Source organism: Oppia nitens, unplaced genomic scaffold (genome assembly GCF_028296485.1).
Source record: "Oppia nitens isolate AA-2021 unplaced genomic scaffold, nextdenovo-longstitch-racon4-pilon3 scaffold2_pilon_pilon_pilon, whole genome shotgun sequence".
NCBI lineage: Eukaryota > Metazoa > Arthropoda > Arachnida > Sarcoptiformes > Oppiidae > Oppia > Oppia nitens.
Window position 1 is genome coordinate 9000313 of NW_026533210.1, and position 16840 is coordinate 9017152.

Genomic DNA, 16840 nt, shown 5'->3' on the forward strand with positions numbered 1-16840 from the left:
TATTATATTTTTTTTCTTCAAATAGAGACGAAAAGAAAAGTAAGAAAAAAGATGACAAAAAAGATAAACAAAAACCGGCATCTTTTGCATCACTGGTTAGTAAAAAATGAATTTATTTTTGTTTGTTTGTTAATTCAATTTTTGTTTGTAAAGTATTAAAATATTTTATTGTTTTTTTATCAAAATTATTAATTAATCTAATAATTTAATAATAGTTTGCCTATTCATCATTATGTGACAAACTATTGATACTAATCGGAACAATCGTTTCGATAGCTATCGGCACCGGATTTCCAGCAATTATGTCACTGGTGGGACAAATGACACAAACATTTGTCATTTACGATATTTATACGGGTCTGGCCAGATGGCCAAATGCCCGACAATACTACGATACAACACTGATTAACATAACAAGTAAACAGAAATTTCTGGATCAATTGATGGCCGACTATCCCGATATGGGTTTGAATGTCATTCAAGTGAGACTCAAGAAAAACAATGATTCGTTTGTCGATGCGGTCAATGGGACGGCATTTCACGGCGACGAAGCCTATGTGGAACAGTTCAAAAGTGATGCCAATTTGTGGAGTTTTCTGATGATTGGCATCGGAGTAGCGTTTTTTGTTTGCAGTTATATACAGATCGCCACCTTTAGTACCGCCGCTGACAATCAGACACACAGAATGCGTATCCTATTCTTCAAATCCATTCTCAAACAAGACATCACTTGGTTTGACACCAAAACTTCCGGTGATTTTGCCTCAAAGATTACAGCGTATGAATTGATTTTCTTTTGTTTTATTAAATATATAATTATTTTAATTATTTTATATTAATTATGTTAAACAGTGATTTGGATAAAATACGCGACGCGATTGGCGATAAGGTATTAATTATATTTATTTATATATATACTGTATAAAAAAAATATTTTTTTGCATTTTAATTATACTCTAACAAACAAAAACAATAATTAATGAGTTAACCCCACCCCTCCCCCCATTGAATTAGGTGGCACTTTGTATATATTCATTATCAACCGTATTGTTTTCATTGGGAACCGCTTTCTATTACGGCTGGGAATTGACTTTAGTTATGTTATCGACTGTACCCATCATTTTGATAACATTTGTAATCATTGGAAAAGTATGTATTTTTTGTTGTTGTTGTTTGAAAATAATTAAATAAATAATTCAATTGCTATCACTTTTCCGGAACCATTAGCTTCAGGGAAAGTTTTCCACCACTGAAGCCGATTCCTATAGCAAAGCCGGGGCTGTGGCTGAAGAAGTTTTGGGTGCCATTCGGACAGTGTATGCTTTCGGTGGCCAAACCAAAGAGATTGATAGATACGACAAGAATTTAGAGCCGGCAAAGAAAAGTGCTGTCCGACGGCAAATGTTTACAGCTATTGGTTTGGCCGTTATGTTTCTCGGTATGTTCTGTACGGATGGACTGGCCTTTTGGTATGGCGTCCGACTAATTATTAGATCGATTCGTGATAATAACCATCTGTACGATTCGGGTACAATGATTAGTGTGTTTTTCAATGTAATTATGGGTGTAATAAATTTGTCACAAATTGGCGGTTATGTCGACGCTTTTGCAATGGCCAGAGGTTGTGCGCCACTGATATTTAACGTAATGAAAAGAGTACCTGAAATTGATAGCAGCTCTGAAAGTGGTAGCAAATTAGATGATTTTAAAGGACGAGTAGAATTACGTTCGGCTAAATTCAGTTATCCGGCCCGACCCGATGTTCCCGTATTGAAAGGACTTAGTCTAGTGGCAGAACCGGGTCAGACAGTAGCACTGGTCGGTCCCAGTGGTTGCGGCAAAAGTACTGTCATTCAATTGATTCAACGATTTTATGATGTCAGCGATGGCCAGGTTTTGATTGATAACGTAAATATTAAGGATTTGAATGTCGGTTGGCTTAGGGATCAGATCGGTGTCGTTGGACAGGAACCGGTATTGTTTGACTGTTCAATAGCTGAAAATATCAAACTTGGTTACAGTAAAGCTGGTGATAAAGATATCTATTCATCGTCTAAAGACGCCAATGCCTATGATTTTATAATGCAATTACCGAAACGGTTTGACACTATGGTTGGCGAAAGAGGTTCACAATTGTCTGGCGGACAGAAACAGAGGATAGCCATTGCAAGAGCTTTAGTTAGAAAACCAAAGATTCTTTTGTTGGATGAGTCGACCAGTGCTTTGGATAATCAAAGTGAGTCCATAGTTCAGGCGGCACTGGACAGGGCTAGTGTCGGACGAACCACTTTTATTGTGGCCCATAGATTAACAACGATAAGACAAGCGGATAAAATAATTGCCATAAATAGTGGTATTGTTGAAGAAGTGGGCACTCATGAAGAATTGATGCAAAAAGAAGGACTTTATTATAATTTAGTAAAAAGTCAACAAAGAAGTAATGATTTGGATGACAAACCAACGGTAGATTTGCCGGAAAAAAATGGCAAACAATTATTGATTTCACGAGCATTTAGTGTGGAAAGTGGCAGAGATTTAACTCTTAGACAACGAAACGGAAGTGTTAGCCAAAAGTCGAAAAAGACTGACGAATCGGCACCTTTGATGAGATTAATTAAGTTATTAAAACCGGACAAATGGTTGGCAACTATTGGTTTAGTTAATGCCGTAATCTGTGGTCTACAAAATCCTATCTTTTCTATCATCTTTGGCGAACTTTTAGCCATACTTTCCCAATCAAATATCGACAAACTCAGTGATGACACTGTTTGGTATGCCCTGGCATTTGTAGTGCTCGGTATTGGCACCGGACTGACCACTTTTTTAAATGTATTTATTGTTATTATTAGTTTTTAACTAAATTATATTAATTTGATTGATTTGATTGAAAAGATGTATATGTTTGGTATGTGTGGCGAACGGCTAACAATGAGACTGAGAAAGACTGTCTTCAAGACAATGTTGCAACAAGAGATCGGATGGTACGACCAACCGGATAATAGTACAGGTGCTCTATGTTCGCGACTATCATCAGATACGGCCAGTGTCCAAGGGGTACGACACTTAGAAAAACAGTTATTGTTTATGTTTTTTTAATACTGATTTCATACACCATTATTGGTTTTTAGGCTTCCGGTGCTCGTCTGTCGACACTATGCAACGCTATTGTCACACTGGGAGCCGGTTCTGGAATCGCATTGTGGTACAGTTGGAAACTGGGACTGGTCATCAGTTGTTTCATACCGCTAATATTGGTGGCCACCTATTTTCAGGCCACAATAATCGAAGGTCAGATTACCGACGATAAACAAACACAGGAAGAAGCGTCTCGTGTATGTATACTGTATAGCTCTCACAGGAGTTTGTATTGATTTTTATATACCCGTATATACAACCAGATTGCTGTCGAAGCTATCGGCAGCATACGTACAGTGGCCTCATTGCATCGGGAGACGGCATTCATTGACAACTACACGATAGCATTGTCCACTCAGATCAGGAGATCGAGAATTCGGGCACATCTTCGGGGTGCGACTTTCGGTATGGCTCAGAGTGTGGAAAACTTTTCCTATGCCATAGCCCTGCTCTACGGCAGTAGACTAGTACTGGACGGACAGCTTAGTTATGGCGATCTGTTTAAGTAAGTTATTGTATTTGAAAAAACACATTATTATAGTATTATTTAATTTAATTTTTTTTAATACACTTAACAGATGTGTTGAAGCCGTCATTTTGGGAACAGGAATGGTTGGCCAATCAGTTGGTTAGTCAGTCAAGTAATAATGAAAATTAATAAAAAATGGTTATTAATTTTTTTTGTGTATATTTTTCTTTTTGTTTAAATAGCATTTACACCGGACTATCAAAAAGGAAAGATAGCTGCGGGACGTATATTCAAATTATTAGATAGAGTTCCCAAAATAATAGTCAATCCGTTTAGCGGATTAAAACCGGATAAATGTGAAGGAATAGTCAAATTTTCAGATTTGCAGTTTACATATCCGACCCGTCCGGACCAGAAAATATTGAAAGGATTGTCTTTTGAAGTATCGAAAGGACAAACTGTAGCACTGGTAGGTTCAAGTGGTTGTGGAAAGAGTACTATAATTCAATTAATACAACGATTCTATGATACAGATTCCGGTGAAATTGTAAGCATTTTCATTCAAATTTCAGTTTATAATATTAGAAATAAATTTATAGTATTTATTATTTATTTATTTTTTCTCAATTTAATACAGAAATTAGATAACAAAAGTTTGAATAATTTAAATATTCAATGGTTAAGAAATAAATTGGGTATTGTATCACAAGAACCGATACTTTTTGGTTACAGTATCGCTGAAAATATTGCTTATGGAGACAATAGTCGTGTTGTGCCAATGGATGAGATCGTTAGGGCCGCAGAAAAGGCTAATATTCATAGTTTTATAAAATCATTACCAATGGGTTACGAGACACCAGTGGGTGATAAGGGAACACAACTGAGTGGTGGACAGAAACAGAGGATAGCCATCGCCAGAGCATTGATTAGAGATCCACAGATACTATTGCTGGACGAGGCTACCAGTGCTCTGGACTCGGAAAGTGAAAAAGTCGTACAACAGGCACTTGACGAGGCCAGAGAGGTATCAATAGTTTAATAATCTAATAGTTTTATAGAATATTAAATTGGATTTCATTAATATTTTAGGGCCGAACCTGTATAGTGATCGCACACCGACTCTCAACCATACAAAATGCCGATAAAATAGTTGTCGTCGCTAAAGGAAAGGTTGTCGAAGAGGGTACTCATCAACAATTGTTAGCCAAAAGGGGTGTTTATTATGAACTTTATACCATTCAAGCGACAGCTAAATGAAAATATATAAATATTAATTTTAATCAATCATTTGCTAAATATTTCATTATTTATTACTAATACGGTATATATTAAAAAAAATTTACTCATTTAATTTATGTAATACTGTATATATATATAAATAAATAAAAACATTTAATTATTTTTAAAAATCATTATATTTCGTGAATATAAGAAAACAATTAATAATTTTGATTTCATTAAAAAAGATATTAATTAAATGAGTTTTATTTAACTTTAAATACATTACAGTATTTGATAATAATTTTGAAACATTCAATAATACAATAATAGATTTATAAAACATTTTGTGAAATATCAAACAGTTTTCTTTGTGATCACAATCAGTGGTGTAATCACTTTAAGAGATCACTTTTGTTGTGAACCATTGGATGGTACGTTGGATTCGCTTTTCGTATTCGTCGATGATTTCTTCACATTGTTGTTGTTATCGGATCCGGATTTGACACCAAAATCATGTGATTTATTAAAATCAGTCGACTTTCCCAACTCTTGTCTAATCATTGAATCGCATGTCTCGTTGTCTGCATTTGGTCTGTTGTTGTTGTCTTTAATGTCTTTACAATTAGTAAAGACTTTCTGTATTTCCTTAAGTTTTTCTTCACTAATCTGTGGCTTTTGATTCTTGTTTTGTGTCTTTCTATGCAAAATCAATTGCGGTTCGGTTTCGGTCGACTCTGAACTATCTTTTTTGTTGTCCATCTTATTCTTCGATGGACTACTCGAACACATTGTTTGAACAGTTGATTGTTATTTTTTACTGAATATTTTCAAACAACAACTTTTTTTATTCAAATGTTTTTTTGTGTATTTGAGTATTTGAATAAACAGAAACTTCTTTTAAAATATTTTTTGTTTTAAACTATACGTTAATAAATTATAAAATTATTGAATTAATTTCACGATCTAATCAAACAATAATTCATTTTATTTCCTATAATTACAATCGATTTAATAGCTTTGATAGATTTAAATTTAAATCAATTTTTTATCACACTTTTACAATAATTTCCAATAAAACATTGTTAAAACTATCAATAATATTGAATTAAAACATTTTCTAAAATATTTTTATTAATTAGAGAATTATATAGAATTTATTAATATGAGTGATATCCGATCCGTTACTACTTTATTATTATTATTAATTTTTAATTAGTTATAGAAAATAAAATCTTATAATTTATAAGCATATTAAATAATAAATTAAAAATTTTAAATAGTTGTCTAATTAATAAAAATGAGCAATATAATTTTTGTTTGAACATACAATTTTATTAGATACTGTTTATTTATTGTTATTTATTTATTTATTGTAATCTATATTAATATATATATATATATATAAATTTATATACTGTATATAATATATACTATATTTATATATCGTATGAATACAACTTTTACAACATTTATACATGAAATACATTTTACATCTATTAAACAAAAAACACGTTTTATTAAATTAATACTATTATTAATTAACTATTAATTTGAGATTTTTTTTTCTTATTAAAATTTTCAGCAAATTAAAACAAAAATATATATAAATATCTAGTGTTGTATATATTATCACCAATTTTTGTTAAATATATATTTATAGCACATATACATATTATAAAAGATTATTTCAAGTAAAAGACATAAAATATAAGACAATAATAGATTATTTGTTGTAATTAATAAAATGTTAAGAAAATTAATTACAATTATAATAGCTTTTTTGTTTAAATATAGATTATATAGATTTATCTAAATTGACAATTATTTACCACAAAAAATTGATAAAATATTGACTATATATATATAATGTATATATATTCTGTATATCAAAATATACGATATATTAAAAACAAATGTACGGATAATTTGTAAGTAAAATATCGTAAATTAATTTCAATATATAATTTTAATATTAATAAACGAGTTATCAGTTTTTTACGGTAAATATTATTTATCTTTTTTAAACTTCACTCGACTTGTGATTATTGTTTTCACAGAAATTGGTCTTAATATCTGACGTCTTGATAATAGGCATCTGTTGAGGATTACTACTATTACTACTACTACTACTAGTCGTGGCTTTAGTTTGCATAAAAATATTAGAAAATGAGTTTTTAGTATAAGCTCTTGTGGTACTGTTGTTGTATTGGTGGTCATGTGCTGCTGCTGTCGATGAAGACGAAGAAGTGGTCGGCAACTCGTTGACAGTGGCCGTTGAGGTCGGAATACTATTATTATTATTGAAAATGAGCGACAATTTGTTGGTGTTTTGTTCGCTACTACTGTTATTTCTTTTGTTATATTGCTCTGGACTTTCGGTTATATTGCAGTCAGATCTGTGCATTTTATTGGCCACTGCGTAGTCGTTGGCAGCGGCGGTGACTATAACACCCGATGCTGATGATACTGACGATGCAGTTGACGACTTTCTAGATTTTGTGCTCGAAGTACGTCTTTTACTCGATGATGACGACGACGACGATGACGACTGTGACTTAGACTTTGTTGTTGTTGTCGTCACCGGTCGACTGTTCTCATCGTTACCGCCGCCGCCGCCAACAGAACGACACTGTTGTCGCCGAGTCATCGATTGAGTACTAGATTTGTTGGCCGACTTATGCGACAACTTTTGCGATGATATATTATAATTAGGACAACAAGGCTTATGGCTTTTGTGACACAATTCACAATAATTGGTCAATTGTTCCAATGATCGCGACTCAAACTTTCCGATCAGATGTTTTGTCTGCGAATAATAATAATAGCCGTTTGATGAGTGACTGGTGAATACCTGATCACTATTGAGTTGATCTGATGGAGGACTGGGCGTGTCATCGATATAATTGACTGAATAGTCACCGTATGGCGAACTGATTGAGTAATTGTTTTCAATACTGACCCGACTATCGGGCGATAGCTGTTGTTCACAACCGCCAGTGTAACACAAGCTTTTGGTATCGGTAGCAGTGATAGGTCTAACAGTCGGATCGGTATGTACTTCGACTGGTGTAACCGAATTGGAACAGTAGCCAACTATAGAACCGGCCAGCGCTTTGACGCTGGCACTGTCGTCCATATAGGATATGTTTGTCGACCGATCGCCGAAGCTTAGTGTAGCCGAAACTGTTTCGCAGTGACTGCTTAGACTGAATCGTTTGTTTGATGAAACGTCGGCCTGTATTTCAACTTTATTGTGTGCAGCCGTAGACAGTGTACCGCTGGCTATACTGCCGGCACAGGCAGCTGTCGAACCATTTTCCCGATCACACGCGCCGCCGATACGATCAATATGAGTGGCACTGCCCATCGATAGGCTAGTCGATAGTCCTAATGAAACTTCGCCGATACTCGGATTGACGCCGCGATTGCTGAGTGCCGTATCAACGCTGACACCATCTGCGATATACAGCAAAACAAATAAAAAGCAATTCATTGTTTTATTTTTCAACAAAAAAAAATAAATAAAAATTTCTTATAAAATAAATTGAAGAAAAATAAAATATAAGCAAAAAAATCGTTTTATTAAATAATAATAATAATAATAATTACTTTTTATTTCTTGATATACGTTTCAATAAAAAATAATCAAAAATTATAAAATTTTTCAATTATAAAAAACAATATATATATATATATTTATAAATATATATAAACAATAGATAAACTTATAAATAATAATAATAATAATAAACAATTAACATAATTATGTCAAATATAATATATATATAAATTAAATATATATATAAATTTCTTTTCATATCTCAAACGACATATCAAAACAATAGTCAATTATATAGTAAAATATAATATCAAAAAATTAAGATCTCGTCATGTATTTGCTTACAATAGTTAATAATAATAATAATAATTATCGGGAAAACAATTTGTTAGATTGTTTACTCACCGGCGGCCACATTGGATCCGATGGCGATTTCATTTTCTTCGTCCAATTCGATTCGGACGCCCGAAGCTGACGTAATAACACCGCAGCCGCCGGAACGGCACAACGATATGGGAACCACACCGTAGACATAGGCCAACAGTATGGGAACACCGATACCGACGGCTACTGCGGCCAGTATGGGCGACACAAAAATCGATGTCAAAACCCCGGTCGTGACCAGTATGTTGCGTTTGTGGCGTCGCATTTGGTGTCGTTCGAAACGGGCGTGCAGTTTTCGTCCGACCCATACGGGTATACCGATAATAATGGCCGGAACGGCAATACCGGCAATTAGGGCGATACCAACGGGTGCACCGACCAGCATACCCAATTGCCACATAATCTTTTTCTTGCGACTCCAGGGTTTTTTACCCCAGAAAGTACAACCCGATGGGGACAAGTAGTGCAGATCGGAGATCTCTTTCATACAGAGCCAACAGAATTCTGTGCCGCAGACCGAACAGGTCATGTGATTGCAGGAACCGTCGTCCATCTTAATGATCAGTACCTTACAACAGGGACACGGTTTGATGTCGTCTCGTTGGACAATCGAATCGTGACTAAACGAAACGGACGATGACTTTCCGTGTCGGGAGAAACGTTGGCCACGTTGTTGGCGGGCAGCGTCGCAGGTCTGGTTCGGATGCCATTCCTGTTTGCAATGATAGCAAAACGATGTCTCACAGCCGGGTCGTTCGCATTTCAATTTCGGACAACTGGCACAACCGCTAGCGATGACACAGTAGCTACAGTCGGGTGCTGGACACCATCGGGCATCCGGTTCGGTTACTAGTATTCTCCTCAACATAAATGTCTCGTATTTTTCCATTAGATTGGCGTCAAAGTTAAGTATCTTTTGTATGTCATTCGGATGCAATGGTTCCGTACATTCGGGACAATTGATATTTATGCGACTCTCAAGTATCTCGATCTTCAGGTACTGCTGAAGACAGGGATGACAAGCTCTATGGGAACAGGTACATAATTCGGGAAAATGGCTGTATGGCTGCTCCAATAGACAAAGTGGACACTCCATAGCGCCCGAACTACAGCTTGAGTTGTCATAAGCGGCGCCAGAGGCGGCCATCGTATGGTTAAGACAATCGCTGCGACCGCTGGACAGTGAGTAAGACTCTCCATCCATAGCGTTGGCTGAATATGTAGAACAAGTGGGTCTTTGGCCGACACTCTGCAGTTATAAATCAAATCAGTTGATTATATTATCCTATAAATGTCTTTATATATGATATATCATACAATATATCGCTAATAGTGGACAATCAATATAACATACCTTTGTTTCGGTGGCCAAACCAGTGTCCAAATGTTTCTCTTTTGGACTCTTTGAATGTCTTGTGCTAACTGTTCGGGCGATCGACGACTGATTGAACAGTCGTCTCAGCGAAAATCGACGGAAACCGAAACCATGTTTTTTGGTTGAATTGGTGGCCGTATTGCCGCCACCGCCGCCGCTACTATTGCTATTCGTGGCACTCATTTGATTCGTCGTTACGGTAATCGATACGTCCATCACTCGGTGGTCAATCTCTCTCAATGGATAAACCAAACCAATCACTACGACGACTACTACTACTACTACTACTACTACTATCACCAACAGGTCATCAGTCGAGTAGTCGATGGCAACAACAATAAAAAACTAATAATGTCTTCACAAAAAAAATTACTAATCATATGATTACAGCAAAAGTAAAGCACAGAAGAAGACTCATAACAACAGCTCTTCAGTTCTCATATAATATGTGTGTCAATGAAGTCGTGTTTGAAATCGTGTTTAAAGACAGACCTCAATCAAGCCATCAATTATTTGTTAAAACAAAACATATAATTCAAACACAAATAAAAATATAATAATAAACTAATAGTAATAATAATAATAATCACAATATATAATAATAATTATTATTATTATTATTAGTTAAACTGTACGGCCATTATATATTTGGAGCACTGGTATAGCACTTCAGTATTATTATTACTAATAATACTGTACTATAATATTATAACTGAGATCTGCCTAACAGTGCTTTAATAATAATATGAAACACCATTACATTAAACACTAGCAATCAATGCTCTATTTGCGCACTACTGTAGTCTACAGTCAAATACATTTACAGTACAATACAGTATATTATTATTATTATTAAAGCTCAGTATTCATAAAGTATTTTATATCATGTATGTACTGTAGTTATTGCACTGTTACCTTATGTGATATTAAATGTATGTATATGTGTGTGGGCTCAATGTAGGTGTAGTACTAATACAATTGCTACAGTCAAATATCGTTAATATATAGATATATACACTGTATATATAAATATATAGTCTATTTATTTATATTTAAAAAAAATTATATACTGTTTAAGTGTAGTCTATAATTATAATTATTTATAATATATATAATGTAAATAAGTTTAGTAACAATTTTCAATGCATGACATTTTCAATTTAGACATAAATTTTTTATAAAATTATAATTAATTATTATAATTATTATTATTTTGTTGGTATAGAAATTAATTTATCAATATGGAATTTTTATTACGAAAAAAAACTAAAATTTTTTGTTAAGTCAGTTTGTTTTTAAAAAAAAAAATCTAATAAAAATTATTTTTAAAAAATAAATAAAATAATGATTCATGTTTTCATAAATTCAAGTGTAATGTTAATCAATTAATTAATATTAATGATACTATAGGAATTTTTTTTATTTATTGCTGCTTGCTTAAATTATTATGAAATCTATTAACATTACAATGTTGTACATTATTAACTAAATAAGGATAGATAAGCTAACAAATATTGATTTTTTATTTTATATATATTTTTTTCAAACTCTAACGTACGTACGTTTTACATTGAAAATTGTATATAAAATATATATGTGTGTGTATGCAATGATAATGATTATTTATATTATTATTATTAGCTAGCTACAGTTTTATTTAAATGGCACCAGTTGCGCAATACTATATTTATACAACACACACACACAAAACTTGGACGTTATTTATGAACGACACCACTCATACAGGGGTTTCATATGATTCATAGACCCAAACAAACAAAACAAACAAACAAAACAAACATATGATTCAAACAAACAAAAAAAATATTTTTAAATAAACCAAACATTAGTTGAAAAAAAAAGTTTTTAATTATTTGAAAAGTCAGCTAAAAATTAGTTTTGATATCAATATGTTTTATGAGGCAATAATTAGACATTAAGTTTTCAAATGATATAAATGGTGGTGTCTTTAAAAAATAAAATAAAAATTGTCTTAACCGGTGACCAATTAAGTGATTGAACAAAAAGACATTATAATATCGATGACAAGCTTTTGGCGGATGCGATGGCTGCCGAAGAAGCGGACTCTGGCCATCATCTGTGGTCTACTTTGTCTGGCATTCCTCAGCTATCAGTTGTTGTCGCTGAAGGCACTTAATGTCCAAATGCTTCAGATGTTGACCAAAGATAATAATGTTGACCACAAAGTGATAGTCAATCATAGGACAGATGACAGTGTTGTTGTCGTTGATGTTGTAGACGTCGATAATATAGATAATGATATAATTAGACAATCATTGGCTAATAATCAAAATAAGTCGACAATTATTGTCGGCGTTTTGGCCAAATATGCTGATCATTATTATCGGCAAACCAGTGGCCAATACTTTCGGTGTCTCGTATCCGGTGAACAAATTCAATATAAATATCTTAACGACGATTACTGTGATTGTATTGATGGCAGTGACGAGCCATCGACTAATGCCTGTCCACATAATCTGTTAGTTATTTAAAACATCAATCGATTGATTGATTATTTGATTAGAAATATTATTATAAAAATAATTGAAAACTAATCTCTATTTATTAACTAAATTTAAAATATTTTTTTATCAATTGCTATAAGATTTACTATTATTTTTAAAAAAAACTACAATTAACTAGAATATTGTTTAAACTTGTATTTAATTATCAGTAAATTTGATATTTATTTTTTGTTGAATAGATTTTACTGTACAACAAAAGCAGCTAATAGTGAACAACAACAATATATATCATCTGCTAAAGTCAACGATGGGTTTGTATATATATTTATATATATTATTACTTTTATATAACAAATATTTAGTTTTAAATGACAATAATAATTGATTTTGAATTTACACCCCATCCCATCCCCCCCTAAATGTAATTTATATATATAGGATCTGTGATTGTTGCGATGGATCTGATGAATATAAATCATTGTCCACACCATTAAAGCTAACCGTCTCCCAAATTGAAACCATTAGAACAAGCAGGCGTATAGTGCCAACACCTCCCTGTCCTAATTTCTGTCGCACCGTTTAAATGTGTATGTGTGGGCACACATTGACTACCAATGCACGGGTAATTGGGTATCATAATAAATTTAAAAAAAAATAATTTTTGTTATTTTTTTGTTGAAAAAAAATCTTGAATAAATTTTTTTTATTAATATTTTAATAATAAATATCTCTTTCTGTTTACTTTTTGTTGTTGTTGTAAAAACTATATACAGTAGTAGTAGTATCTACAGTACTATACTGTATAGTTATATTTGACACTAAATATTATTTATTACCTGTATATACTGTATATATATATATAATTATTAGATAAGAAAAATTATATAAATCAATCAATGAATGATAAATAGTAATAACAACAACACGTTATCCACATTTTTTAAAATAAAAAACTGATGATAACATGTGTTAAATGTGATTTCAGCTGATTTTTGTGGCCAACAAATTGCTTTTAGGTTTGGCTTTTTTCAGCTCTTTTTCCAATTTTATACGCCTGTGTTCGGCAATCTTACGCTCCCTTTCCTGTTGTCTTAGCTCACGAAGACTTTCATCCGATACCCAGATATCATCGCTGGCTGTACTATCTTCCCAACTGTTGCCAACATCTTCATAGTGATCCATAGTTCCCAACTCTTGTGTCTAAATAATTATATTTAAAAAAAAACAAAATCAAAATAACATTTGTGAATATATATCGTATATTATGATTATTGTTGATATTGAAACCCTTACCTGAAATATGGTAGCCTTCATATCGACACCGAATCGGTTATTATTATGTTGTGTCTGACTATTGTCACTAACATTATTGGACTGATTGTTCCCGACATACATCTAAAAAAAAGATTATTTCAAATAATTAATTAAATGTTTTGTTTTTTAAATTATCACATAATATAATATATCGCTATATAATTAATTAATCACAAAATAATATTAACTTTTTTAGTCCTCTTAAACTTGGGAACCATATCTTTGAAAAAGTCTTCCTCCTGTTCTTCACCATCTTGTGTCTCATCGATGGCGACATTATTATCACTATTATTGGTACTATAATTACCAACTGATTGACTATAAGCGTATTGTTGCTGTTGTTGTTGTTGATGGTAATGGTTATGTTGTTGTTGTTGTTGATATTGTTGGTGATTTTGCTGCTGTTGTTGTTGATGTTGTGGCCAATTAGGGAAGTATTGTTGTTGTTGTTTGTGGTCACTGCCGATTGTTGACTGTACGGTCACCGGCAACAGATTGTCATCATTTTTCGATGGCCTCCGTCGCCGGCAACAGCACAGTGTCTTCTTGATGATGGCAAACAACAAGATAAACAATTTTTTCAATTTTGTCAAAACTGTCGACAGTATAGCCATCGATGGGTTTTCCGTTCAGTCAATCAGTCAGTCATTTGTTTAATTAATTAATAGTATAATTGCAGTCAATATTGCTATTGAATTGACAGTCAATTTATGTGTTTTTTATGTGAATTATATGATATAAACAGTGAGTTGTTGTCATCAAAAAATTGCATTTCAATCATTGGTTCGCATAAACAGTTAGCACTAGACTTGCCATATATACTGTTATATACTGTTATGTGTTGTCCTGTATTTGACTCAATTATCGATATATATATTTCATTTTGTAATTTATTTTAATAAATAATTTACTGATATTTAAATATAAAATTGTGATTATTATTATTATAATTATTAACTATTTTATAAGTATAATAAAACTTGAATGAAGTTTTAGTAAATGCTATATTAATGTCTAATATAATTTTTACTCTATATTATACAGTCTATAGATTCTGTACTATAGATGACTGTATTAAGTAATTAATAATTATTATTTATTTATAATAATAATTATTTTTATAAAAAAAGCAATACTAATGTAAATTAATCACTTATACACTAACATATGTTAACTTTAGTTAAAATCATACAAACAGTACAATAATTGTGGAAATTGATTCATAAATGAATATATTAACATTAAATAAGCTAGATATTTTTTTATAAAAAATTAGTATATTCCATATAGTGAACTTATCTAGCTTATTTAATGTTAAATTATGAGTCAAATTTGTCACAATTGTACTAGGTTGTATGGTCATACTGTATTTTTTTAAATTTAAATTTTCAATATGCTATGGATTTTAATAGACGACTGTTTTTTATTAAAAATTATAATAATATAAACTTTTTTTTTGTAATCATTGCTTATTTTAATGTAAAATTAGTCAAAAGTTAAAATGCTTATAATTTATATAAACTTATTAATATTTATTTCTAATAATTTAAAAAATAAACTTAACTTTATTACTGGTATATTAGAAAGTTAGTAATGTATAGGAAAAAATAATTAAACATTTTGAATGATGATTTGATTTGGTCACCTTAGTTGCATCAATTTAAATTCAATACATTAGCAAATGGTTTTAATTTTGAATTTTTGTTTGTTTGTTAAGTTTAAATATTAGACAAAATTTTTGTTGAATACAGTATTGTATTAGTAGTTGAAAACTAATAGTTTGGACTTTTTTTTGTGTTTTTAATTAGCATTTAATTATCACATAATTATCGTATACTTTAAAACACCAAAAAATCATTACTATATTTAGAGAAACGTTTTGATAATTTCTGATTCATTTATAGTGAATCACACCATTCAAGTGGTTCATCAAAAAAAAATTTAAAATTTTCAAAAACTAATACTACTTCAGCTTAAAAACAATGTCAAAGAAGTATTACGCCGTACGTGAGGGCCGCGAGTCGGGTATCTACGGCACGTGGAGTGAATGTCGGTCGCAGACCAATGGCTATTCGGGAGGCGAGTTCAAGAGTTTCGATACTCATCAGGAGGCTCAACAATACATGAATGGTGGCGGAGGAGGAGGTAGTAGTAGTAGTAGTAGTAGTGGTGGTGGTGGTGGTTACAGTTACAGTAGTTCCAGTAGTTCTAGATCTTTACCGCCAATCAGGACTGCTACTACTAGTACTAATGGGCGCTCCACTAGTTGTCCCCAAACTGGTGGTCAAACCCAAAGACTACGCATGTATACCGACGGTTCGTGTCATGGAAATGGCTACAGTGGAGCCCAGGCCGGAATCGGTGTCCACTATCCCGATCATCCAGAGTACGATATTAGTGAGCCGTTGGCGGGCCGGCCAACCAATAACAGGGCCGAGATTACGGCCGCCGCCCGTGGCATAGAATTGGCTAAACAAAGAGGCTATAATAGTGTTGAGGTCAATACGGACAGCGATTTTCTTATACGATCGGCCACAGACTGGTCTTACGGATGGCGTAATAACGGCTGGAAAAAGAGTGACGGAACTGATGTGGTCAACAAAGAGGAGTTCAAGAGACTGGACGCCGCAGCCGAGAACATGGATGTCATCTATAATAAAGTTGATGCCCATCGCGGAAATGCTGGCAACGAAAAGGCCGACCAGTTGGCCAACAAAGGTAGCCGTAGAAATAATTCGTCATAATTTAAATACTTCACTCCGGAGGCAAACTTCTGCTTAAGATTTGGAAATTTCTATACAATTGTTTGATTTGATATAAAACTTTATAAAAGTTATATATATATAAATTTTTTTTTTGATTTGATATAACTTTAATAAAATAAAATCTAATAAACC

The 16840-nt window shown here is 32.6% G+C and overlaps 5 protein-coding genes across 5 annotated transcripts; 3 read left to right on the plus strand and 2 right to left on the minus strand.

Annotated features, from left to right (window-relative positions):
* Positions 1-553: 553 nt before the first annotated feature.
* Positions 554-4861, plus strand: LOC128956053 (ATP-dependent translocase ABCB1-like). Its single transcript, XM_054301733.1, has 11 exons — positions 554-778; positions 853-889; positions 1015-1149; positions 1228-2829; positions 2893-3054; positions 3129-3332; positions 3399-3640; positions 3714-3763; positions 3847-4151; positions 4242-4628; positions 4694-4861. The coding sequence occupies exons 1-11, from the start codon at positions 600-602 to the stop codon at positions 4859-4861; spliced, it is 3471 nt and encodes a 1156-aa protein (XP_054157708.1). The 5' UTR covers positions 554-599.
* A 1984-nt stretch (positions 4862-6845) lies between these two features.
* Positions 6846-10669, minus strand: LOC128956054 (E3 ubiquitin-protein ligase RNF19B-like). The gene is made up of 3 exons (XM_054301734.1): positions 10123-10669; positions 8790-10017; positions 6846-8281 (listed from the first exon to the last, which is right to left on the minus strand). The coding sequence occupies exons 1-3, from the start codon at positions 10357-10359 to the stop codon at positions 6846-6848; spliced, it is 2901 nt and encodes a 966-aa protein (XP_054157709.1). The 5' UTR covers positions 10360-10669.
* A 1302-nt stretch (positions 10670-11971) lies between these two features.
* LOC128955463 (uncharacterized) lies at positions 11972-13246 on the plus strand. Its single transcript, XM_054301136.1, has 3 exons — positions 11972-12643; positions 12869-12940; positions 13068-13246. The coding sequence occupies exons 1-3, from the start codon at positions 12186-12188 to the stop codon at positions 13210-13212; spliced, it is 675 nt and encodes a 224-aa protein (XP_054157111.1). The 5' UTR covers positions 11972-12185; the 3' UTR covers positions 13213-13246.
* Positions 13247-13470: 224 nt separating this feature from the next.
* Positions 13471-14736, minus strand: LOC128955383 (GATA zinc finger domain-containing protein 10-like). The gene is made up of 3 exons (XM_054301050.1): positions 14132-14736; positions 13923-14024; positions 13471-13829 (listed from the first exon to the last, which is right to left on the minus strand). The coding sequence occupies exons 1-3, from the start codon at positions 14555-14557 to the stop codon at positions 13611-13613; spliced, it is 747 nt and encodes a 248-aa protein (XP_054157025.1). The 5' UTR covers positions 14558-14736; the 3' UTR covers positions 13471-13610.
* A 942-nt stretch (positions 14737-15678) lies between these two features.
* Positions 15679-16750, plus strand: LOC128955320 (ribonuclease H1-like). Its single transcript, XM_054300982.1, has one exon. The coding sequence runs from the start codon at positions 15926-15928 to the stop codon at positions 16685-16687; it is 762 nt and encodes a 253-aa protein (XP_054156957.1). The 5' UTR covers positions 15679-15925; the 3' UTR covers positions 16688-16750.
* The last annotated feature ends 90 nt before the right edge of the window (positions 16751-16840 follow it).

Coding starts and splice junctions, on each gene's coding strand:
- LOC128956054 (XM_054301734.1), bottom strand. CDS start 10,359: ATGGACGTATCGATTACCGTAACGACGAATCAAATGAGTGCCACGAAT. Junction 10,018..10,122: donor GTTTGGCCACCGAAACAAAG/GTATGTTATATT, acceptor TTATAACTGCAG/AGTGTCGGCCAAAGACCCAC. Junction 8,282..8,789: donor CGGATCCAATGTGGCCGCCG/GTGAGTAAACAA, acceptor TGTATATCGCAG/ATGGTGTCAGCGTTGATACG.
- LOC128955463 (XM_054301136.1), top strand. CDS start 12,186: ATGACAAGCTTTTGGCGGATGCGATGGCTGCCGAAGAAGCGGACTCTG. Junction 12,644..12,868: donor AATGCCTGTCCACATAATCT/GTTAGTTATTTA, acceptor TTTGTTGAATAG/ATTTTACTGTACAACAAAAG. Junction 12,941..13,067: donor TCTGCTAAAGTCAACGATGG/GTTTGTATATAT, acceptor TTATATATATAG/GATCTGTGATTGTTGCGATG.
- LOC128956053 (XM_054301733.1), top strand. CDS start 600: ATGATTGGCATCGGAGTAGCGTTTTTTGTTTGCAGTTATATACAGATC. Junction 890..1,014: donor GCGACGCGATTGGCGATAAG/GTATTAATTATA, acceptor CCATTGAATTAG/GTGGCACTTTGTATATATTC. Junction 1,150..1,227: donor CATTTGTAATCATTGGAAAA/GTATGTATTTTT, acceptor CGGAACCATTAG/CTTCAGGGAAAGTTTTCCAC.
- LOC128955383 (XM_054301050.1), bottom strand. CDS start 14,557: ATGGCTATACTGTCGACAGTTTTGACAAAATTGAAAAAATTGTTTATC. Junction 14,025..14,131: donor AGTTTAAGAGGACTAAAAAA/GTTAATATTATT, acceptor TCTTTTTTTTAG/ATGTATGTCGGGAACAATCA. Junction 13,830..13,922: donor TGAAGGCTACCATATTTCAG/GTAAGGGTTTCA, acceptor ATAATTATTTAG/ACACAAGAGTTGGGAACTAT.
- LOC128955320 (XM_054300982.1), top strand. CDS start 15,926: ATGTCAAAGAAGTATTACGCCGTACGTGAGGGCCGCGAGTCGGGTATC.